Source organism: Taeniopygia guttata, chromosome 2 (assembly GCF_048771995.1).
Source record: "Taeniopygia guttata chromosome 2, bTaeGut7.mat, whole genome shotgun sequence".
NCBI lineage: Eukaryota > Metazoa > Chordata > Aves > Passeriformes > Estrildidae > Taeniopygia > Taeniopygia guttata.
In genome coordinates, this window is record NC_133026.1 from 51,688,152 (window position 1) to 51,712,791 (window position 24,640).

Here is a 24,640-nt window from a genome sequence, read left to right on the forward strand (position 1 = left end):
CCAATACAGATTTTCCATTTGATGAGTTTTGTATTCCAGAAGCATAAAACTTACTCTCTCTTCCTGATGGAAAGCCAAATTTTAAAATAAATGCACTTAAATGGAAAAAGAAGGACAGTCTTGCATGCTTGAAGACATACGCTATTAGGAACAGGTAAGAATATGTTTAGTGCTCATGAGCATCCCCACATTTTTGGGTAGGATTAATTGCTCACAAAAGTGCAACCTTAATCAGGAGGTTTCAGAAGGCCAATATTTTGCCATGTCCCAGGATCTAGCAGAGCATATCAGTCACATCCTATGAGATGCAGTTGTGAGGGCTGTGGGACTCCCAATGGGCTCCAACATGCAGAGGAAAAAGCAAAACCCTAAACAACCACATCTGAGTTACTCTGAGACACACATTTTCTTTCCTAGGTTGTGTTAGTAGCACGTTATCTGGAATAGATGCACACTGCCGGAGCTTTTTCCCACAAGTATAAACTTCATTGCCATTTTTTGGGAAAGTTCAGTAAAGCATAGCAGAAACTTTCCATAGACAGTTTTGTGACTTTTAATGGAAACTTACTTGGCAAAGCTCTGAAAGAACTCAGTAATTTCATTTATGAGATCCAAGAGCTAAAAAGCACAAACCTCTTCTATCAGGAACTGTCTTGTTAAAGCAAACCTGGTGACAGCAGAGACATCCTGTAGCTGTATAACATAGCCAGATCAGAAGCTCAGTTTTCCCAAGGGATTGCTTAACTCCTGTACCAGAACCTTTGGGAAGCTTGTAAGCTGAATGCGGCTGTAATGCATCTACCAGCAGCTGTTTTCTGTCCCTTCTAAGCCTTTTTTTTTTTTTTTTTTTTTTTTTTTTTTTACCATTGTTCTTATTGCCATTTTGCATTCTGCTTAAAAATTATGATACTGCTCCAAGGTACTACAGCCTGGTGCAACTAAATGAAGTCAATGTCCTCATGCAACACTGATATCAACACAGTGATGTTGCACTTGGGGCAAAATGGAAGCTCTTGTTCTTTCAGAATGTTCCTTCATGGAGGCATAGTAGGTCTTGAAAACTTAACTTCTTAGTGGCAAAACTTCCATTTTTGTTTGAGTAGTGCTGATCCATCTTAAGGAGGGGATTTTCAATAGCTAGTGCTGATGGCCACCTCCCATTGGCATGCTGTATGATTTACATGCCAAACTCCTATTCCTACTTTGGAAAATCTGTCTAAATCTTTTGAAGTTTAGTAATGCAGACCTTTAGCTCTAGTATTGAGAACAGGATTGTTCTGCTTTATTTTTCCAAGACTGGCCATACAATCCGGTGTAGTACTACACAGTCATACATTCAACACTGCAAAGTTCATTTCCTAGCCCATGGAAGAAATAATTTTATTTGTTCATTATGAGTATTTGTTTCCACATTTTGGGAGGTGAGGATGAAGGCAACACAGAGCCACTAAAACACGAAGCTGCTAACACACAAAGCTGCTCTGTTCTCTGGGGCTAGTAGCATTTCATCACTTGCAGTGAGGCAGTTTACAGGACTCACAAGAGCTGCTGCAGCTCCTCCATGAAGTGATATATAGATAGTGATTGAAGACTGGCAAATGCATCAAAGGCAGCCGAACAGACCTATGGCTTTAAAAACTTGGTAGGTGTCCTTTTTCTGAGATAAGGTGGCTCTGGTTTTAGTAAGGCTTATCAAAAGATATTGCACAAGGCAGGGAGCAGCTTCACAGTGGAGTGGGAGAGTTAGCTGCGTGAGGTGACCATTTTGCAATTTTGGAAACTTTCTGGGATGCAATGGCCAAGGCCAGATCTCTCTGAAGTTAATTTCATTTTCTGGAAAACAAAGTGTGATTAGTTTTTTTGGTTTTTTTTTTTTCAGCTGAGGTGCATAGATGCCTGCCTCACACAATTTTTTCCACTCGTTTTAGTACTCCATAAAAATCCTTGGAAGATTCAAGCATGCAAATTCTTGGAGTGATGGATCTCAAATCTTAACATTGCTTGCCTTTAATATCTTCTGAGGTTGTTACTCCACCAACCCTTCCTTGCAATGAATTTCCACGAAAGATATGGGCTAGAGAAAAAATGTGGCATCTCTAAGCAATGTACCAGAAATATATTAGAATGTGATTTAAATTATCTTGCTGTTCAAGAAACTTCTTCCCACAAAAAGCTGAAGTCAAGGAAGTGAGTTTCTTAGGCAGGTGCCTAAGAAGATATTCTGGAAGGTGTAATGCATGCTAGCAGCACTGGAGTAACAAATGTACACAGTGTATGTGCTTGGCAGATGAACAGGGCCAATCCTTCTGCAGTGATGCTGGTGCTGGAGCTTGCACTGGGATGTTCCCAACTCTGTTTCCCTTTGTTCTCTTCTAGGAAACAAAAAAAGCCAGAGACGACGTATGGCAGTGAGTTTCCAAACTGTAATATAGTAAAAGATAAAAGCTGATTATTTCTAGTCAGAGTGGAAAAAAAAAAACAAACCCAATGGATAACAAAAATTCCTCCATTCATCAAAACTTGAGTGCAATCTTTTTCAGAAGAAACATTGCAGGAATTGAGGAGCAGATGGGAACAGGAGCAAATCTACAGTCAGTCTTCTCTGGATTTCATGTCTCTTCATGCATTTCACCGCACTAGTTAAAAGTTCCTGGCATTTTTTCCCCCCTCAAGACACTTTTGGCAAAGATAAGCATAGTCCAACTGTCTGCTACCGATAGCATTTTCACATTCTGTGCTGGAGCTTAGGCTGTAGCTGATTTACCAGCTTTTTGTATACAGGAGGACCTTTATTCTCCATGTTCACTGAACTGATGAGGCAGTTTCTTTCTGACAAATTTTTCTGCAGGGGGTGGAATGTGCTAAAGCAGGTTTATGTCATTTATGTAAGGGCGGATTTTCTTTTAATCCTTATCTGCATGTCATCTTCTAGATTTTCATATTTGCATGTAGGGGGGGTGACGTGTATGATAAAGCTGTGCATTGTTTTTCCTGCCTTGTTCCTTGGAAAAGGTCCTTCAGAAAGAACATCCCTCAAACATTAGGGGCAAAGGAGTTGCAGAAGCAAATTTAGCGTCTGCAGTAATCTTTATTATGATTTGAAACTGTTCACAACTAAACAGTCACTAATTCTGAGTATATGTGAAATAATAATTTGACCTAAAAAGACACACAGGTCAATACAAGGCACAGCCCTTTGACAAACATGAGATTTTTTTCTTTTTAGAGAAAAAAGTTTTATTTACTCATTTTCAAGATTTGTTTCATTAGTATTTTCAAAGACATTAAAAAAAACACAAACAAACAAACAAATCTGAAGTTTTTTCTCTGTGACCTGCATGAATGGCCATTATGATCATAGAAGTCTAAGAGAGCTTTATCAGGTATTATGTTATATTTCTGGTTTCAGATTGCAGATTTTCTGGGCTCCATACATAAGCCATGGAGCTTTTGCTTTGCTGAAAAGGGTGAAAGGACTTGAGGAAAGAACCGTGCAAATCATGAGATGGAGAGAGAACTTCTTCAGAGTTTGAACAGCATGAAACATACTGTAATCATCCATTTCAAATACCTTTTATAGTGTTCAGACCTGTTTACATGTCTTCACAGAACTGAATGCTGGCATTAAATGTAACTGAGATTCCCTGCTGCTAAATAAGACCAGCTCTAAAAGCAGTCCACTTGCTATAACTTGCAACATTTATAGTAACAACGACTAAATTCAATGTTTTTTTTCCCCAGACTTTTGAAGATAAATTGTTCTTCATCTTCAAAACTTACCCAGGTGCTGTTAAATCATTTTGTGGCTTTTTAGCTGGGCTTTCAAAATGTAATTGTAGTTCTCCTCCTTCCAGAATAAAGGGTGGTAGAAAGTCTATTTACCTCATTTATTAAATTTAACACAGTTAAATTAAGTGAAATAAGTGCTTGATTCAGATCCCATTCATTTCAATAGCAGTCTTTCCACTGAGTTTTAGTCAAGATTTAAATGAAGATCAGAAGATGATCCTCATTTACATCTAATATGCTCTTCTGCTATGCCTTTTAAACTTAAATATTACTGGAGGCTTTTCAAACTCAGCAGCGTGTATTAACTTGCTTGCTTGTCAACATGCACACATATCCAAATTTCACCTGGAAGCCCTAGAGTAAATGTTAGCATTTATTCCCATGAATACACAGTTGTTGAAAACAAACTTTTAAAGCTTTTTATCAGCTTGCATTTGTTCTTTGTATTCAGTTGACAGGACATTTGCTACAGTAATAACTTAACAGTACTTTTTATTGTTTGAAGCAGTAAATACTGTTAATCTTGGTCCTGTCTGCAGTTTTTGTCTTTAGTCTTGCTCAAGAAGGTGACCTCATTCTTAAAGGAAGAGATGTCCCGTAGGGAACTTTGAGGCATAGATCTTTCTGTAACTTTCCAGTTTGGCTCCATAGAAGGCTGGAACTTACTGTAGATGAGCTTGGGAGGAAGCGCTGGGACTGATGCAGCTGTGCAGGCCCAGAGCTCGGTGCAGCACTCACCGTGGGTGCTGGCAGTACTTCCCATGTCCTCAGCAGGCAGAACCACGCACAGAAGTGCATGGGGTTATCATGGAGGTGGGCAAGGCAGCAAATGAAGCTTGTGTGGTTACTGTTGTGTTTCAGCACTACTCCACATAGGTTGCGTCTCTAGAGATGTCTGTCTGCTTATCTGGAAGAGCTACATATACGTGTGTGTGTGTGTGTGTGTGTGTGTGTGTGTGTTGTGTGTGTGTGTGTGTGTGTGTGTGTGTGTAATCATGTATTTATTGATGAAAAGAATAAGGATGTGTTGTATTGGTAATAGCAAGCTTTTAGTGTTCTACTTGGAATCAGCTGTACGTGGTTTCTCTCGTCCATTTTGAGCCAGTGTGTGAGTGCCCACATAGAGTCTACACCTCAGGGGATTCAGAAATACATGCATGAGAACCACAGCTTACTTCAATATAAGACTTGATTTAATATAAGTAAAGAAAAACATATGACTTTTTCATTGGAAGGCACAAATTGAAATATGCAATTGCAATGTCTCAAGAAATCCCACATGCTAAAATGTTCACAGAACAGTTTAATGCCTTTAACTCTCATTTTTCAAGTTAACTGATTCTGAAATTATTTTAAACAATTCAGTGCCGATGTAACTAGCAACTGATCCCATATTTTCACAACCACACATCTTCAGTTTCTTTTTATTGTGCTATTAAATCCTGCTGCTTCATAGATGTTGCCAGAACAAAAACAGGTGAAGAATGTAGGGGTTTTTAGACCATGGAACACAGGCTTATTTATCCATTGTCATCTACTTGTATCCCCAAATATCTTGGTGTAGATCTTAAGGTGCCACAGCCCTACCAGACATGTGCCACCAGATTCAAGGCTTGGTGAGCCATGCCCATTGTTGGAGGTCTCTTGGCTGCTTTCTGTTGTGCTCTATGCAGACTGTTTACACCCCTTGCAGCAACACAATAATACAAACTTCACCATGGGTGCCAGGAGAACCATTCCATTTTTATGAGCCATTTCCCAGGGCCTGAACCTCCCATGAATGTAGCTGTGGGACAGTCCTTCTCACACTCCAGACCTCTGCCCAGTGGATGCACACAGTTTTTTTGCAATGAACATAGTAGATATACTGGTATATGAAGCTGGAGGGTGGGAGGACTGCATCCATGGACTTGTAGCCAGGGCCTGTGCTACCTGATAGACAGACCCATCCTTGGGGGAAACGAGCCGCTGAAGTGCACAGAGCTGCTTGGACTGACACCAGAGTTTATTGCCTTTTGCATGGTCTCGTTTGGGTACACATAGAACAGTACAAGACAACCTTGCTTTGGTCAGTATGTGGATTTCACGCAGCATGAAGATCACTGTTCTAAAACACAGGCATGGGCAATGCTTTCTCTTGGGGGACCCACAATAAGTAGGATGGCAGAACTTCCATCCAGCATAACCAATATACCACCAACTCTGTCTTTCACCCACTTCTTAATTTCCTCCTCAGTTCTCAAAATCTCTTTTCTTTCCATAGCATTCAGTGGTGTTTCCCTGTGCTGTGCACCACTTGAATGTCTAAGCTGCAGTTGGCATTTTTTCTTGAAGAGCTCCATTTTGCACACTATAGCATCCAGCTTCAGTTGCTCTGTTGTATGTAGGGAACAGTGAGTCCAAAAATGGCAAGCTAGGGCATGAACTCATCACTTTGCCCATTCTGATATTGATATATTTGTAGAGCCAAGCTTATCACCCTGCTCTGTTGGGCCCCCACAGAAAAACTTCATGGGGGATCTCAGAGTCCATGCTGACTTCACAGAGCACAGTCAGTATGTCTTGAGTTTCTCTAAATATGGATAAAAGGGGGAGAAAGGTGCCTCTGTGGTTTTCTGCACAAAATTTGTTAAGTGTTGTGTCTAATATTTATAAATATTATAAATATAACTATTCATTTATAAATTACTCATTATTTAAATTCATTGGTTATTGCACTTGCAATAGACCCGGCCTTTTAATCTTGAGCAATAGTTCAAAAGAGAAAGCTCCATGCAAGCTCTTAGTTACCTTTGTAGCAGCCTCCCCAGAGGGTGTGAGTGAGAAGAGCAACCCAACAGCAGCACCCCAACTGCTGAGGAGGATGTCTTGGGGAGCTTGACTTTCCAGACGTTATTCTCAATAAATAGCCTGCAAAAGTCGAGGCAAAATCCTAGTGCAGTAATCACTGGCCGTGTGTCAGGGACATGGGCTGAAATGTAGGTTGGAGAAGGGCTGAAGGCTGAGGGGAGCATCCTGGTACTACTGGGAGTGGGAGCTGCCCCAGGTGGCACCTACTTTGCAGGGAGAGGAGAGCCCTCCAGTGCAGAGGCCATCACCCTCAGGCATGCTGGGGCACCACCAGGAATTAAAGCCAGCACCTGCCGCCCTTCCTTCAGCATTTGCCACTGATGGACACAGTGGATCCTGGTTTCTCTCTCTGGTCACCTCATATTATTCCGAAGTATTTTTCAGAGCAATTGCATCCCAGGACCCCATTTTCTGCCTACTATGTGTTCTGCAGTCTTTGATGTAACACCTTGTCTTTGGCTATAGTTCATGTAATGTTGTTCAGGGAGCTTATTTTCCTAAATTATACAAACCAGCCTGTGCAGGTCATCTGTCCCTCTTTGTTATTTAGAACTCCGCCAATGATTGTGTCATCCGCAGGAATCCTCAGCAGTGATTTGAAGTCTTCTTAGAGATCACTGACAAAACCATGTGAATAAAACTGAGCTAAATTCAGGTTATCTTTCAGTATCTCAGTGGAAATACCCTCTTTCAAAATTCCCATCTATTTTTCACCTTTGGAAATCAACTTTTCCCCAAACTGTAGAAAATTGCAAGGTGACAGTTCCTGGTTCTTTGAAATTTTGTTTGTATTTACAGAAAATATCAGTATCAGCAACAGTTTTATCCTAAGACATTCAGAGGGTAAAGCTTAAATCTGGGTTAGTCCATCCTGTCCATGTACTTGCTCTGAATTTCTACCGGCATCATCAAGAGAAGAATTTAATCCCCCATCCAGTTCACATTGAAGCCAGTGGAAAGACTGATTTCAGCACATCCTGGTCTGGCCTTAATCTCTGTAGGATTAATAAACATACATGCAGAATTAAATAATGGCAACAAAGAAGAAAAATAGAAATTTTAGTAAATGATATTGGGGAGGAAAAAAAAGCACCATGGGGAATTAATAAGATTGAATCCCTTGTTGTTAGAAATACTGTGACTTTGGTGAGGTCTTCATCCAGAAGCAAGTTAATTTGTATGTGATTATTTGTTCTTTCAGGCAAATGCACTCACCAGCAATCAGACCATCTGTCATGAGGCCTCCATCCTTTGCAATTTAGGATGTGACTTTTGACATTGAAGGGCAGGTCTCCACTCCTAACTGGAGTCAGGAAAGGAAACCTAAAATTACATTTATCTGGAAAAGTTGTTTTTGTCAAGTAAATAGAAATAAGAAACCATCTGGGAAAACTTTCCCTCAAGGCATATTCTTTTTCTCCACTAGGGTGTTAGTTTTGGTAATTTTTTCAATTACAGTTTCCATCTAAGTATTTTGAAGAGCTCTGTCATTGTTTTGGTCCCAATGTGTCTAAAAGCTGGAATTAATCTCAGCAACTGCATTACTCTAAACCACACTGCTTGAACAAGAACTTACTAAAGCCACGAGGTTGTTTTTCACAATGTTTTAAATTAAAATATTTGGATATGTGCAAAATCATTATCTTCTGCAGAAGAATTTCCAGTCCCTGAATGTTGCTATCATTAAGCTGAAACTGGACTTTTTAGGCATTGTGTGGGTTTGCAAACACTGTTCTCGAAGGAAAATGTGTGCCAGCATGTGAGCACTGTTCGTACTCCTTACCTATTTCCTAGCTTTCCTTTTTGTAACTTCCCACGGCACATTGCAGCAGATTTGGTTTTCCTTTTGTGTCACATGAACTTTCCTCCCTCTTGAAATTCTTACTCAGTGTGTTAAACATACTCAGCCCAGCAATACCGGGTGGTTTCCTCATCCCTTCTCTCTACAGAGCTGAGGAACTTGTGAATATAAGAAATATTTCTGTTTGAGTGATTGATTACATAAAACATAATGTCACTTTCTTATTCCAACCCCTGATATTTCATACCCTGTTTTCTTTAGGGAAAGCATTGCATGGTTCTTTCTCTTTCTAATAGGTTAGTCATTATGACAAATGTCCTGTCTGTTCTAGTACTTTGTTATAAGCTTAAATATCATTATTTTGATCATTTGACAGCTAGTAAACTGCACTTTGCTGGTTTCTATTGCAGGTTATGTGGATCCATTTGATAGCTGTAAGGGTATGCTTTGAAGGTGGTTAAAAATATACCTGATATAGAGGACCTGCCCTTAGAGCTGATGTGCATATTTATGCTTAAATGACAAGCATCTTCATTTAATTTCAGAGGGCCTATTAGATGAAGGTCCTCATAAAGGGGAAACAGTTTTTTTCCCCAGGAAAGATCATGGAGATGCAGAGTATGGCCAGGATCCCCTTTGTGTTGTGCAGGAATTACCCAGGGCATACAATGGGCAAAGGTTGAGATGGTGTGATTGCTCATACAGCCCCAAATTGAACAATATTTCCCACAAAGTTATTCCAGTTCACTTGGAAGGTATTTTCCCCCACACTCTGATGAAGGTGTATTGGCTGTGGGCAGCACTGATGGTAGCACACCCAGTAGAGCATGTCTCCCCAGGCATTCAGTGGCAGCTCTGTATCCCAACTAAGCACCCAGCAAGGTGCTCTTCCATTAAGTACATAAAAACAATCAAAAGTGAAATTACTGCTAAGGGGTGAGGAGAGAGGAACATTTATAAATGCACTGTCAGATTAAACAAATACCTCTTATCTACAAGTTTTGTGTTATTGTCAGTAATGGCTAGAAAACATGCAAAAGTACATAAATTTATCATGGTAGGGCATATATAGTTATAAGTCACATATGAAGCACGGAAATGGACTTGCATATCTCTGAAATTGTCTTTGTGAGTTACTATTTTGATATGTCTATCACAGCTGAAGGAAGACAACACAGGCTAAGCATGGATAGAAACACTGTGATTTGGGGATTGGTGATAATTTGGTTTCAAAGCATTCTCTGGGTTTTTTTTTTCCTCAAGTCTGGGGCGAGTATACCTGACAGGCTTGGGACTTCAGTAATCAGAGATTTTCTGGGGAAAAGATGAAAACAGATTTTACTTGTATCTGTGCAATTGCTGCAGGGACCATTTTGTTTAATCTGAGCTTGTTTGGATTTGGGAAAATATTATCACTTAGCATTACAGCTGTATGGATGCCCTCTGTCTCCCTACCATCACTTGGGGAAAATGCCGTTTAGGAAATGCTTTGATTTCATGCTACTACTTCAAGCTGCACAAGAAAAAAGTGGCCAAGGAGCAAAGGATTGCAGAGGGTGAACCAGTTTGCATCACTAAGAAATACTCCTGTAAGTCCAAGTTTGAGGCAGAGGAGGGGAGGAGCAAGCATGTCTGTGGACACACAGAAGGTTTTAGTAGCCAGGGCAGCCAATCCTGTCCTTTTCATAAGCACTAAATTCAATGGGTTTGCATTTGTCAGTATAGTGTGCATCTTTCCTGAGCCCTTTGATTGCTACTGCCTTATCCAGCACCTGACATATGGGTCATTTCAACAATATCTAAATTTTTGTTAGGCTGTCTGTTGAGGTAATGCTGCAACTGACTCAAGATCAACATCACTTTGGCATTTAGGAAATGTGGCATATGGGCTAAAATCTATATCACATTGAATTTAAATGCTTCATGGTGGTAATCCCATGGTGCTGCCCCACAGAATTCTGGATTGCTCCCTTGTCACAGGAGTGGTGGCTGGGGCACTAAGTGTCCAGGAGATTACCCTGTCTGGGGTAGGATCTGCACTCCCAGCATGCAGCCCTGCTCTCAGCACTGTCACAGACAGCAACCTCTTGGGACATGCCCTCTATGTCAAAACTTTCCAGACCGGTTGTGTTTTTATTATATTAACATCACAGATAAAAGCAAAGCTTTCATCTTTCAGGGGTCAGCCCATGCCCTGAGGTTCAGTTCTAGATCTTGGCTTTTCTACTGGTCACAGATGTTCTCACTCTGAATGTTTTACTCTCCTTTTTAGGTAAAATGTGTAAGTGTCCACATAGAACATATACAGTGCATGCTGCCATAACTTCCAGCAGTACCATGAAAGTATCCATGCCCACCACTGACTCCTAAACCTGGATAGTGCTGGCTTTGCTATGCATTGAAACAAAATTACATGATGAATGTACTGCGTGTGGCATCAGAATCTGTCCTTTAGAGGACAAGTAGATTGAGTTCAATAGAGGTTAAATTGGAATAAATGCCATCCACTCAAGCATGCACATCCCGCTTAAAACTCTGCAGAGCAAGGCGAGCACCTCATTGTCTCTGCTTTAGCCTCTGGCCAGAGTGGCATTCACACTGGGATATATACAGATAATTACAGCATGTATCTTTTTAGAACAGTTTCCATAAGCAAAGAAATTGCAGGAATGGTGTTATTCATCAGATGCAAGCGGGTCATTTTATTTTCTTTTCAAATGTTCTAGTTGGAAAATTATTCTGAGCCTTTGCCTGAGCTCAGTAATACTGCTGCAGGGATTTACCTTGTTTTATTTGATTTGGGCTTTATTTGCTCAGCATATACTGCTTACAACCCAGGTTCTCACTTGGTAAATACCAGTGTGATGAAGTTCACTTTGTGGATGTACTTTAATCCCTTATATCTCTTAGCACAAACAAAAATTTGTGCATGAGGGAGAAAGCTCCACTGAGATGTTCTGACTGATACTCTGGTAACCACATACTGTTGATTTCTTAACAGAAGCAGCCCTCTTTATTCCACTCTCCAGATCATAACTAACATCTCATCTACAGCTACTCTTTACTGGATGGAGGATGTGATGAGGGGACCAGTGGTTTTACATGAAGCTTAAGATATTTTTGGTAGAGAACCACCAAAGTGCTCTCTGTTCACAGTACAGGGGAAAAAAGGATGTCCTGGGGGACCAAGCTGAAGCCCTTTCAGAGCTTGTTATGTTTGGGTTTCCCTCTACAGCTTCACAAGCAGGGACTTTCTTTCTCTTGACTATTTGCTTCTGCCCTCTTGCTGTCCTCTGAGCTGTTTCCAATGCATGGAGCACCATGGTGAACCAAATCAACAAGCTTTCCTGAGCTAAAAATGCCCTCTGTCCAATTATTTATTTATTCTCCTATATTATTTGTAGCTTGGATACACTCTTATGGCTCCCTGAGAGGTCCCATGGGAGAAAGAGAGGGAGAAGAACAAGAGTAACCATTCCCTCTGATTGTTGTCTCAGCCTTGACCTAGTAAGCAGTGTAAAAGTCTGTCTTTCTCAAGACAGCTGGCACAAGTTCAGAGCTCCAACATTTGTCTGATCCCAAGAGAAGCACATTCAAATGAGTTTGTCTTAAAGGTTGTTTCAGCAACCTGGGCTGTTTTGTTTTATGATCTGACCGGTGCCAAGCCACATAGAGTCAGTAAAGGGCACAGGTGGCCAGGAGGATGCCACCAGAGAAAGCTCCTCCTTCCAGCCATCCTTTGGTTCAGGTGCAGCTTAAACACTGCAGTTTTTGCATTGGGCCTGTCTTGAGTATTAGGGCAGATCTTTGCTGGTAACCTCAGAGATGCAACAAGTGCATCAGGTACATTTGTGGACCCTGAAGACCACAGCAGGCTAACTTATATTTTTTTTATTTTTGTGAGCAGGCTAAACTGCACCTGCTCCTGCACTGTGTTGGAGTGCTTTCCAAAATTACACTGTTCTAAAGATCTGATATGAGATTCCTAAACTGAGCATCCAAGCTGAGGTTTTGAACAGTCTGAGAATCTGCAATTACTGTTTTTTCCTTGGTTGTAGCATAATATTGCATAAAATTCAAGATGCCCTCTGGGATGACTCCTTGACTTTTCTAGTCAGTTCAAAGACTCTTCATCCCTGTCCCCAACAGCAACACATTTTCCAGAGCAGACTAGCCATAAGATAGTATTTCTAACTTTCAAAATGTGACCACTCCACAGAATAAAAATCTACCTGTGACTCTGATAATTTGTGGTACTTGTACTTGAAACAGACAGCAAATACTGCTTTGAAGTATGAACACAATGCAACAGTTACATTTGAAACTGGAACATAAACTAAAACTAAAACAGAGAATCCCACTTATAATTTCTAAAGCAAATGTTAAGAAATTCAGAAATTCAAAACATATAAAAAGGGTCAAGCAGCTTAGATGATTTTCCCATAGCCCATCACAGTGTTCCCATTTACCAGCAGTTGCTGCTCTGATTCCTGACACTATAATGTTTATCTAGATGTATAATGAGAAATAACTGAAGAATGTGAATGAACAGCCTTGCTTTAAACACGATCCAGAGTATTAAGTCTGTTATCACTGTAACTCCTAATGCCGATGATTGTACTGAGAAGTACCACATGTTCAGTGAATAGTTTTGATGATTGGTGTGTTTTTCTCAGTCATTACATTGTTTTTCCTACTAATAAAGCATCAGTTGTTCAGTAAATCTTCAACAGGTGTTACCTTTTGTTACTAGAACTGAAACATATTTCCAGCTTTGTCAAGAGTCTTCATTATTTCCTTTGCAGAACCACAGTTTGTGATTGGTGCTTCTATGAATTATGGCTCTACAAAAGTATCATTTCATGTATTCAATTCTCCAAGTTAAAAGTATATAATTCTTTCAATATGGAAAGCTGTGCAGTCAGGCTGGGCTTTCATTATACAAACGATGAGCTAACAGCCTCCTTTTGCTCCCACTGAAAAGCAAAGCAGAGCTGAAGGAGCCCCAGGAAGGGGTTGTGAAGTTTTTTACCACATTGTCTTCTGTACCATTTGCCTTTGCTCTGTATTAGCATAACTGAGACATGTGTTCATTTGACCCCTGTAGGGATAGCACAGGGAATGACTGTATGAGTACAGAATTTTTCAGGGTTGTGTCTGGTGTTTTTCTTCAGAGCAAGTTTGCGTTTTGCTCATTCATTACAATCAAATACAATGGTGACAACTTTTGTCAGTTCCTCTAGATTTAATAAAGCAGAGTAATATAATTTCAAGAGGGGATTAATTTTTCCATCATGCTGTTATAAATATTTGGAATCTCAGTGGTGCTCTGTGTGAGACCTCTTCCTTCCCCACCAGGCAGAAGTGGATTTTAGTGCCAAAGATAAATATGCCAGAAAATCTCCTGAATCTGTCATACTCCCAAAATGTCAGAGTGGCAAGAGATGTGTAAGCCCTGGAGGTTCAGTTAGACCTTAAAACTCAAATTTGTAGCTTAAGAGGTCCTTCAGGAAGGTCCCCTTCCTCCTTCTGAGCTTACAAGGAGACCCAGTGCCCCTGAAAGCAATGTAAAATAAGTCGTCAGGAAAATCCCCTTTGGTGATACCTGGCAGCATGCCAGTTTCAGTAGTGTCCAGTGGAACTGTATCAATGTCCTGTCTTCAGGATCTGAGTTATGCCTGTGATGCAGAAAACTTAGTGCTACCTATGTACAAAAGTCTCATATTGAAGCTTTTCTATAACAGAAAGCGACAGAGGATTATTCCAACTGTAAATTCTGGTACATCTCTGTCCCTGGGAAACACTGCACATTTCCTATGAGTGCCATTGGACACATCATGTTCTCGTTTCTTATGAAACTGATGCTTAACTTACTGTAGTTCTTTTAAAGATAAGTAAGCAACAAGTCTTTGCCTTGTAGTTATTCTTCCTTTCCTTCATGGAGCTTTCTCCTTTCCTCCACAGTTTGTCAAGGGACAAATAACAAGCTGACCCAACTGGGACATGTGGAAGACCATTTCACCAGCCTGCAGAGGATGTACAACAATTGCGAGGTGGTGCTCAGCAACCTGGAGATTACATATGTGGAGCACAATCGTGACCTCTCTTTCCTGAAGGTTAGTGTTCATGGCCAGTGGGGCCTTCTCTGCTACAACAAATCCTACTCCATTTTTTAAGTGCAAAGGATCAGCTGATAAAAGCTGCTGATAAAATTCTGTGGTGATCCAAAAACACAGCCAGTTAAGATCAGAGGAATCGCCTCCTACAGTCTAAGCATACCTGTAGGCTGCAGGATGCGCTCAGCCTTACTACATAAATCAGGTACTTTGAGAAATAGCTTTTAAAGCACTTGCCAGCCTGTGTTGGGTGCCATGCAGATGGGTTTCTTCTCATTTATAATTAGAATTACATCCTTACCTATTACTTCACTTCTCAGACAGCAAAAGGCTTTGTGGTGCTGACAGGGCAAAGTGGCAGATTGTGAAGTGTGGAGGCCTTTTCCCTGCCCTCCAAACTGTGATCCCTTTCTCTGCCATGGTGGTGAGTGCCTCTCCAGCCTGAAATGCTCACACCCTCAGCAGGCAGGCAAGTCCTGTGCAATAACTTCCCACACGGATTCTTGAAGTGATTGACACATGGGCTACTCCCATCTCAACATTTGTTTTGTGCACAAGTTCATGGGCAAATTAAGGCAAGCTGAGGAGGGAGAGAAGAGAGGATGGATGTTAAAACACAGGCACAGCATGGGGAGGAGCCATGGCTGACTTGGGGACCTCCAGGTTCTCCACCAGCAAGTAACAAGCAATGTCAAACAATCTACATTTTGAACATATGGATTAAAAATATGATGGTATTGCCATTCTTCTTTCCCAAACACAACCTGCTCACAGAGCTCAGGTTTCTGAGGAAGGTAACGAGTCTCTTGAAAATTTACTGGTAGTCTTTATAGAAAATGAAAATATCCTCAGTAGCGTGAAGGATTTTCACTTGCAGTGATTTTTGTGGGGGATAAAAATGCATACATTTCACAGTGCAAGATAGGAATAAACCCACATGCAGGAATATTACCTCACTTGCCTTTTTGTCCTGTAAAGATATATATTGTTTAGAAAGGAGAAGGTTGCCTAGTCTTCCCCTTGGATGAGCATGAGAAGGGGAACAGAAGAGACCATATAAAAGCCTGAATCAGGTGGCATCTGTGTGCTACCAGTTTTTGAAGGCTAGGCAAGTGTTTATGGGAAGCATCACACTTAGTTGTGTGCATGCATGTGTGCATGCATGCTTGCCCTTTTCTCCTGCCTCCCCTAGAAAGCCCCACTTACCCTTACTTGGGGACAGAACAGGGGTATTCTGGACCTTTGGCAGCTGCTGAAAGAGCGAGTTTATACATGCTTAACCACCAAGGTTTTTCACATAGTCCCTTTTTCTTCTTAGATTGACTTATTTTTAATGAGATTAGGTGGTCTGTCATTCCTTGAAATTGAAAGATGGTGGATTGGAGGAGTGGGAGGAGGAAAGCAGTTATTGAAGAGTAGTATGGATTAAGCACCTTGTTTCTTCTGTTGTTCTCTCAGACAATACAGGAGGTTGCAGGCTACGTGCTCATCGCCCTTAACATGGTGGATGTCATTCCCCTTGAAAACCTCCAGATCATACGAGGCAATGTGCTGTATGACAACTCTTACGCCCTGGCTGTTTTATCCAACTACCACATGAATAAAACCCAGGGACTCCGACAGCTTCCAATGAAGCGGCTTTCAGGTGAGACATGGCCAAGAAGTGGAGGCACCTCTAAAGCCAACTTCAACTGTCAGCTTATTGGTGTCAAGATCTATTGGAGATTGCCTCTCAAAGTCACAGGCCACCAAAACCTGCTTTAAAAGCAAGGATCTGAATGTAGTTTTCTAATTGTTTTCCTGCTAGACAGTCTTCTGCAAAAGATAAAGAAAATTCATCAAGATTCATCTTTGCTCCCGAAACTGGCAAAGAAGCATCCATTTGTTATTTTGTATTATTTGATTCCAGTGCATAGATATCAATATTTTCTATTAGATCCCTGTGGGAACTGGTAATATGTGTGTCTCACATGGTCTCTGGCTGGGCACACCAGCAGTGTCTACTCTGCTGAGCAATGTGGGCCCTAGAGGTGGCACCAGGCAGAAAACTACACATAGTGGCATCTTGGTGGCATCTGAGAAAAGCTGGTCTCCAGGACCTGTTGGTCTGTTTTTGGTGTTAGTTACACCATCAGGAGTGCTGATGCCCTGCAGATTGTTCCTTTCTGTCAGTATCCTGTGACTGAGGTGGAGAAATATGTCATTTATTTATCTTTCTTTAGATCAGAGACATTTTAGGGATGTCTCTGGGACAAATTAGGGATTTGCTTCACTTAGCAATTTTTTTTTCTGTAACAGAAATTCTTAATGGAGGTGTTAAAATCAGCAACAACCCCAAACTATGCAACATGGACACTGTTCTTTGGAATGACATCATTGACACAAGCAAGAAGCCTCCCACAGTGCTTGAATTTGCGAGCAACCTGTCTTCTTGTGAGTATTAACTTACCAAAAGTGCTATGTGTCCCTCTCCATTTTAGAGGGTAAAATGAACATCCTGTCTTTCATCCAGTGGGTTCCTGGTCCAACAATTTCTAACAAAGGCCACCAAGCTCTGTTCCAAGAGAAGTACTTTCATTTCTGCACCACTGGCCTAAGGTAGAATTTTTCATGATGGTTAGGTCCTTAACTCATAGCTCAGCAAAGTTCTTGGGAATGTTCCTCTTGATTTAAGAGAGTGCCGTGCATATGTGCTCAGCTCAGAAAGACTGCTCAGAAAAACGTACATTCATTTGCTTTCCAGTGATCTTCTGTTTACAGTCTAAGGCTCTGATCTAGAAAAACCATATGGGTAGCTTCATGGAGTTACTTGAAGCTTTTTTCAAGCCCAAGTAATGCCATAAAATTCTCCTGTTTTGGACGGCACAGATTACCCTGGCAAAAGTAATAATAAACAGGTAGATAAATCTGAATTTCAGGTCAACAGGGATATGAGGGGATATTTAAAAGTTTGTACAGCATATGCTTAGAGCAGGCTCAAGCTAATCCTTTAGCCCTATCCCTCGTAAAATCCCCAGTCATTTCACAGAAAGGAGGGTTTATTTTCATTTCTGAGCATTTCATTTCTAGCACTATAAATTGGCAGGAAAACATATTTTCTTTATCTTCTTCCAGTTGCATAATTGCCTGAGAGCTAATAGCCAACTTTTGTGTTGACTTATTTTTCTATGGAGCCCTGGTGTAATCAAGGAGTTGCAAACTATACATGTCAGCACAGGAGTTTGGCTCTGAACACCACAGAAATGTTAACTTTTAACTTTTCAACTTAAAAAAAATTCTTTGGTCCCACACCAAATCAATCCACTCTTAGACAAGTATTGGCATTTGTTCAGCTATTTGATGGCTAACGGGGGGAAAGAGAATCACATGCTGTTAGTGGGAAGAAACACTCTAGTAGGAAATGTCTTTAAAATGTAGTGAATTCCACATTAATCTGCTAAGACAGCCTTTTATGACTTTAATAATGATCCCATACTCTAAAATAAGTTGTTTCTCTGGGACTTTGCTTGTCATTAAGAGAAAGAAGAAGAAAGAATAGAGCGAGGAGGGACGAATGGGAAAGAATCCAGCACTGAACCCTCAAGGTCAGGCAAGGTGTCCGTCCATCCTGCCCACCTCTCCATTAATTGTCCATCTGCAGCGTAGTCCTGCACAAGGAGTATTTTTGGCAGAGGATGGGAGGAGGGCACAAAGCAGACAAGTCAAATTACTTTGTGGTCAGAGTAGCTGGCAGTTGCCCGTGAATCCAGTTGGATTTGTTTTTGTTTTAGAACTGCTTGGTTCAGAAACACTGATTTACATGTGGCCTGTAGTGAGCAGCTGGCACATGCCTGACTTCAAGGCAGTGGTGACTTGCCATAGCATGAAAACCCCAGCAGAAGGGCCAGATGGGCAGGAGCTGAGATTCCTGTTCCTGGGAAAAATATGCCTCTTTTGTAAGCTAGACTGGCTGGGTATTGTACTCTCTTGCTCAAAGGTGTGGAGGTGGAGAACTGCACGTAGGAAAGCAGAGGTGGACAAAGGAAAACGAATTCAGCTCTCAATTTTTTTGAGCACTGTTATATAGGTGCTTCCTACCCTGGTTTATCAGGAAGGAAATCTCAAGTCGTTGTTTTCTGTTGTTCATGGTACCTTGTTATTTTCTTTGCTTACAGAATATTATTCTCCCTCTTGTGTTTTAGGTCCCAAATGCCATCAGAACTGCACAGAAGACCACTGCTGGGGCCCTGGTGAAAAAAACTGCCAGACATGTAAGCCTGCAGATTAGTTAAGAAAAGCTTATGTGCTCTAACATACATATTACATTTCTGTCTACTGAAAAACTAACAGTAATTATGCAAATAGGATGCTTGCTTTATACTAAGAGAGCAGCAGAAACATCCATTTACAAGGGCCTGAGGTTTTGCAACAGTTTCTTTTTCCTAAAGTAAAGGTTGAGGAGGAACACCGTGACAATTTGTTTCACTGTTTTGGTTTTTTTTTTTTGTTGTTTTTTTTTTTTTTTTTTTCTTTAAAAGGTGGGGAAATACACTGAGGTTTGTTTTATGAAAAGTTCAGTGGAAAAACTGCTGATCTAGACGTAATGCAGATAGAAGCAACATCCTACATTCAGTTTTCCATTGCAAATAGTCACCTGAACCTATGTTTTTTGTCTGCAAATATCAAGCCAAATTTGTATGGCATAGAGCTTGAGGAAAGAGGAGCATATTTGCTCCTTTGCTGTCTTCATACAGTGTAAGCTTCAGTTTTTGTCAGCTGGCTCTGCAGTATGGCTCTCTGGGTGGATGGTGGCTGTGCATACAAAACCCTTCCTGGGCTGGTTCCTCCAGCTGAGGCTGCACAGCTGTCCCAGGACCTTGCAAAACCTCCAGTCTCAGTCCTGCAAGCTTCCAGCGTTTACAAACCCTCGCTGGAATCAGGAGGTTGATGAGTGCATGAAACAAAATCTTTTGTGGTCTCTTGCTCGCCTCTCCAGTCATTTGAGAATCTGGCCAACTGAAAATGTATCCTGCCTTTCCATATGTGGGAAAGTTTGGGGGATACATCTCGTTCTTCTGGAAATGAACATGGGATACTCTATGTGAAGTAAAAATGTTTGATGTAATATATGTTTCCAGCAGGAAACTCTAGTCAATAGTTATCAAAGTGATGAGGTGCTTTATTCCCCTGCTAATTCTTATGAAAAAAAATTGTATCAAAATGCTGTTGATGTAGAACAATGTGCTTTTTATTACCCCTGTTTCTAGTTGAATGGAGGAGCTGCCATCAGAGAGGCTAATGCATACTGTGGAAATAATCTGTTTCCTTGAAAAAATACTACCTTGCTTACAGGTCTACAAGAAAAAATAAAATAATACAGTTTGGATACAGAACTGTGTAATGGAAAAAGAATATATGATTTTAAAAAATCACTGTTATATGCCCTGTAGCTGGCTATTTTTTGAAATCATTTTCTGTTCATTAACAGCTATGGTTTTCAGACTTACAGGAATTTCTGATAATATTGTAATTCATTTGTGCCAACTGTGAAGTTGATGACAGTTAGCACAGTGCATAGCTGAAATGCTCAGGACGCTGTTTGAAGCAGAGTAGCCATCAGGTTCTTCTAGCACCTTATGCCAGACTTCATGGATCAGTAATTTTTATTTTTCTTTAGAGAACAAACAATCCCATTTTGGGTCTCTGGTACAAAAACATGGTAGCCATTCATTTGTGGGGGTTTTTAAAATTGTTCTAGTTATCCTTTTCTCTCCTTTGATAGTCAAATGGAGAAGCTTTCCCAGTTCTCAACAAAATGTTGCAGGCAGTATTTGCTTCCCTGCAAAAAGCTGGACATGGGCCAGTTTTTCCTTCAGGTTGTTGCACTGGTGCAAACCCTAAGGGAGTTATGTAATGAAGATAAAATTTGGCCAAGGATTTGAACATTAAGGAAAAAGGATTCAATGTGTATATGAAATCTGCTTGCTGAGTGAGTCTCCCCTATCTTTGCAAATTTTGGAAATATTTTAGTGTATTAAAGGGACATTTCACAGCACCACACCTACAATGTACAGTTTCCAGTTATATTACAGAGTCCTGTCAATTCTGTCACATTGTTTTTCCCAAAGTTAGCACCAATAATTGTAAATTTTCTCAGTGAAGTGGAGACAGATTCTACCCTGTTGCAATGGCTCTGTCACAGAGTTTTGCTTGGTCTGGGCATTGGTGCAATAGGGTTGTTCTTTCTAAGCAGGACATATTTCCTGGCTGGGATCAGAGTTCTTAGCACCTCATAAGAGCCAAGATAATTACAGGCTGAACATGACCCCTTCTTACCACCACCCACACTCGCTCTCACCCCTCCCAAACTTTGGCCTTAAATGAGGACAGAACGTCCCATGAGGAAAATCTAGCACAGAACCTGCACCAGACCTTTTCTCCATATTTCTTGATCTCATTGCAGCAAGTACAGCTGATGTTTTTCATTTTTTCTTGTATCTTCCAGTAACAAAAGTCATCTGTGCTCAGCAGTGCTCTGGTCGGTGCAGGGGAAAGGTGCCCAGCGACTGCTGCCACAACCAGTGTGCCGCGGGGTGCACCGGGCCTCGGGAGAGTGACTGCCTGGTAATGATGCTGCTCCACCACCACCACAATGGCTTCAGCCCTGACACAGCGAGCAGGGCTTTCAGCTGCTTGTCCCCTAGCTTTCTTCACCCCAGAAAGCCTCCTGAGAGATGCTAACCTGGAGGGTGCTCCAGGGCTTCCCTGCATGGGTGGTTGTTGGGAGGGACAATGATGTGAACTTCACAGCATCCTTTGCTGGTCTTTGCTGACTCTGCCCATGGACCTTCCTAGTGTGTTCCAAACCAGTGTTAGTGCCTTTGATTGCCCAGTGAGCTCAACGTTGTTGCAGAGCATCTAAGTGTTTGCCATAGGCAACTTCCCCATATGAACAAGTCCACAGGTGCACAGCAGCCCCCACGGTGCCGCAGTTATCCAGGCCAGCACAGCTTTGCCTTGTACTCCTTAGCACTAGTCAGTACTAATCTTGGTTTACTACAGCAAGAACTTGAAAGGGAAGTAAAGAAGTGATGGATCTTCATTTTTTCGCATTTCACCGAACTTCACACATGAAATCTGGGTTTCTCGTTCTACTTTTGACTTGACACAAAAGCACTGTATTTGGGGAGCCCTGGGGCAGTGAAGAGAGAAGAAACAGATGGAGGTTCTTTAGGGAATAAAGGTCCCATAGCTTTTCCATGGGAGTTTCAGGGGTTTGATGTATGCTGTGGTTTTAACTTTTCCCCATGTTTTCACTACACTTCATTCAAAATTAAGTGACATCTCAGTAATCACCATAGAAATTTTCCAGGCTGGATTTTACTGTTGTTACCTCTATTTCTGGTTTCCTTTTAAGATGGCTATGATCCCCTTACTGGCTTACAGAGGAGACAGTTACCCTCTCTCCTCTGGAAAGCCAGGGGAGAAGAAAGAGAAAAAGAGAGTCATTATTAATTTAATGCAGATTTAGATTGGAAGAACCAATTTGCCCTTCATAAATGCCTGCTAAATTGTTCATTACCTGCAGCCAGATATAATGGCTTGAGTTTAATATCTAGCCAGAAAAGTCAGTAATTGGCAGGAAAAGACTTGACTTGATTTAGGTTATTAAAAACTGGCCAAGAAAAGTACAGTTTCTCTTGATCTGGTTGCTGCTTGTAAGGGAAAATTTTTCTGTCTGAGGCATGCAGATTTGCTCCTGTTCCCATGTGAATCTCAGCAGTTCTCCACCAGAGTGCCAAGGTTTCTGGTTCAGAAAAAGAAAAGCTCATGGTTACTTTTTTTAAAAAATACTGAACTCCATTGCCCAGCCTGAAGCAACCTTTCAACTTCAAAGCCTGAGGGACCATATCTGTAGCTGCTTGGGGTTTCCATTACAGCTAAGCAGGAAGCAGATGAGGCCATCAGAGGGTTTTGAAGATCTGATGTAAAATCACTGTCACTTTTTAAGAAAAAGGCAGTTTAATGGGTGCTGTTGTTCAATGACAGGCATGCCGTAAGTTTCGGGACGATGCTACGTGCAAGGATACATGTCCCCCATTGGTCCTGTATAACCCCACCACTTACCAGATGGATGTGAACCCTGAAGGAAAATACAGCTTCGGAGCCACTTGTGTGAAGGAATGTCCACGTAAGTTCATTTCAGGTTGCAGCCCCAGAGGAGGTGGGGAGTTGGAGAAAAGACGGAAGGGTCTTATGTAATCCCACTGTGTTGTGGTCAGGTGAAAGAGCGCTTGTTCTCTTCAGTTTAAATGGGAACTGAGAACAGGTGACAAAGTGAGCCTCTTGAAACAGTCTGCATTCATCACCTTGCCTGGTTTTCAATCGTTGCATTTTGACTTCTGAAATTTTTTCTCTTGGTGAAGAGAAAGGCATCTTCTAAAAAACATTAAACAATGGCTATATGGGATCAATGCTATGGATTACCAAAGCATTGTCAACTCTTAACTGGTTCTTAATTAGGACTGTTAAAAAGTAATTGATTTTAAGACTCTATCTCAAGGCCTGTGATCATTGTTTTCTCTACAGATACTTGCTTTTCCTTTCTTGCTGTTCCATTTCTGTATTTTTTAATCCACCAAGACATGGATGTTGTTTTATCCTTCTGTGACCATTCCCCTCCCTGTAAAATGGTGATAGTGCTGTGTGTTCATCTACCTTCAAATGATGTTTGTGACGTTCATAGTTAATGCCTGTACTTTCCTGAGTGTACCAAAAGCTCAAAGCCCTTTTTTCTTGCAAGTCTTTAGGTGCTTGTCTGGACCTCAAAGCATCCCTCTTGTATTTCAGTCACCTTTTAGTCATCCCTCTTGTATTTTCAGTCACCTAAGTCAGTATCCTTTTTTTTTCCCCAGACAACTACGTGGTGACAGACCATGGCTCCTGCGTTCGCTCGTGCAATGCTGATACTTATGAAGTGGAAGAAAATGGTGTTCGGAAGTGTAAAAAGTGTGATGGGCTATGCAGCAAAGGTATAAAAAGCATGAAATAATCCAGTGAGGCTTTGGGATGATAGAGAACTTACTAGGAAAAGTGCAGGGAATTCTGATCTTAGTTAAGTGAAAATTCAATATAAATCAGATCCAGCAATAGTTTGGAGATCTGACAAGTGGCTTGATCAGGAAGCATGACTGTGGAGCATGCTGTCCAGGTGGGATACACCACAAGTACAGTGGATAAACTGTGTGCATGTATATCTTGCAGTCAGCCTTCTCCTCCATTTGTCCTTCCCAGTGTCTCATCAAGGGGAATGGAAATAGGACAAAGAAGGGAATGTGCCAAAGCCTGTGTGCAAAGATGCTCAGACCAGAGCTGCACGGCTGGGCAAGCAGGAAATAGTTATCCTGTGGCACTTTCTGAAAATCAAAAATTGGGCAAAAGATCAGTGAACTCATCTTAGAGTGGTAGGTTTGGCCATACAGGAATTCTTTCTGAACTTGTGGCACCTCCATGTTTCTACCCTGTCTTGTGACTGGGCTTCACTTTTGTCCCCCCTAACTTCTGTATCTCTCCTTTGATAGTGTGCAATGGCATCGGAATAGGCGAACTTAAAGGGATCCTCTCCATAAATGCCACAAATATTGACTCCTTCAAAAACTGTACCAAGATCAATGGGGATGTCAGCATTCTCCCAGTTGCGTTTCTAGGGTGAGTTACCTGCTGGACATCAAGCACTGAAAGAAAAAGGCTAGAGACAATCCAGGCTAAGCTGTTCTTTTCACAATTTCTCTGTTCGTTTCAGTGATGCCTTCACAAAGACCCTACCTTTGGATCCCAAGAAATTGGATGTCTTCAAAACAGTCAAAGAAATATCAGGTTAGCAATGAATTTAAGCTGAGGTGTTTTTTGACTGATACTGCCAAAAACACAAATGGGGAGGAGGGAATTTTTTTAAGCACACGAAGGGAAGTGCATGCAAAGTGTTTCTTGTCTGTGAGCTAACAAGGGTCACTCTTAACCAAGGTGGTCAGCAGCACATTGCCAGCATTACGCCCACATAACCCATACTGGTCTTTCATCCAAGGTGTGTGGTTTGGCCAGAACA

At 41.3% G+C, this 24,640-nt stretch overlaps 1 protein-coding gene across 2 annotated transcripts in view; it reads left to right on the forward strand.

Moving 5' to 3' along the window:
• EGFR (epidermal growth factor receptor) overlaps positions 1 to 24,640 on the forward strand; it is a 157,682-nt gene that overhangs the window by 94,181 nt on the left and 38,861 nt on the right. For both annotated transcript variants that reach the window (XM_030265295.4, XM_002196432.7), the window contains exons 2-10: positions 14,405 to 14,556; positions 16,015 to 16,201; positions 16,855 to 16,989; positions 18,738 to 18,806; positions 21,041 to 21,159; positions 22,585 to 22,726; positions 23,451 to 23,567; positions 24,117 to 24,243; positions 24,338 to 24,411. In XM_030265295.4, coding sequence (XP_030121155.3) covers positions 14,405 to 14,556; positions 16,015 to 16,201; positions 16,855 to 16,989; positions 18,738 to 18,806; positions 21,041 to 21,159; positions 22,585 to 22,726; positions 23,451 to 23,567; positions 24,117 to 24,243; positions 24,338 to 24,411 — 1,122 coding nt within the window. The remainder of the gene's footprint in view (positions 1 to 14,404; positions 14,557 to 16,014; positions 16,202 to 16,854; positions 16,990 to 18,737; positions 18,807 to 21,040; positions 21,160 to 22,584; positions 22,727 to 23,450; positions 23,568 to 24,116; positions 24,244 to 24,337; positions 24,412 to 24,640) is intronic.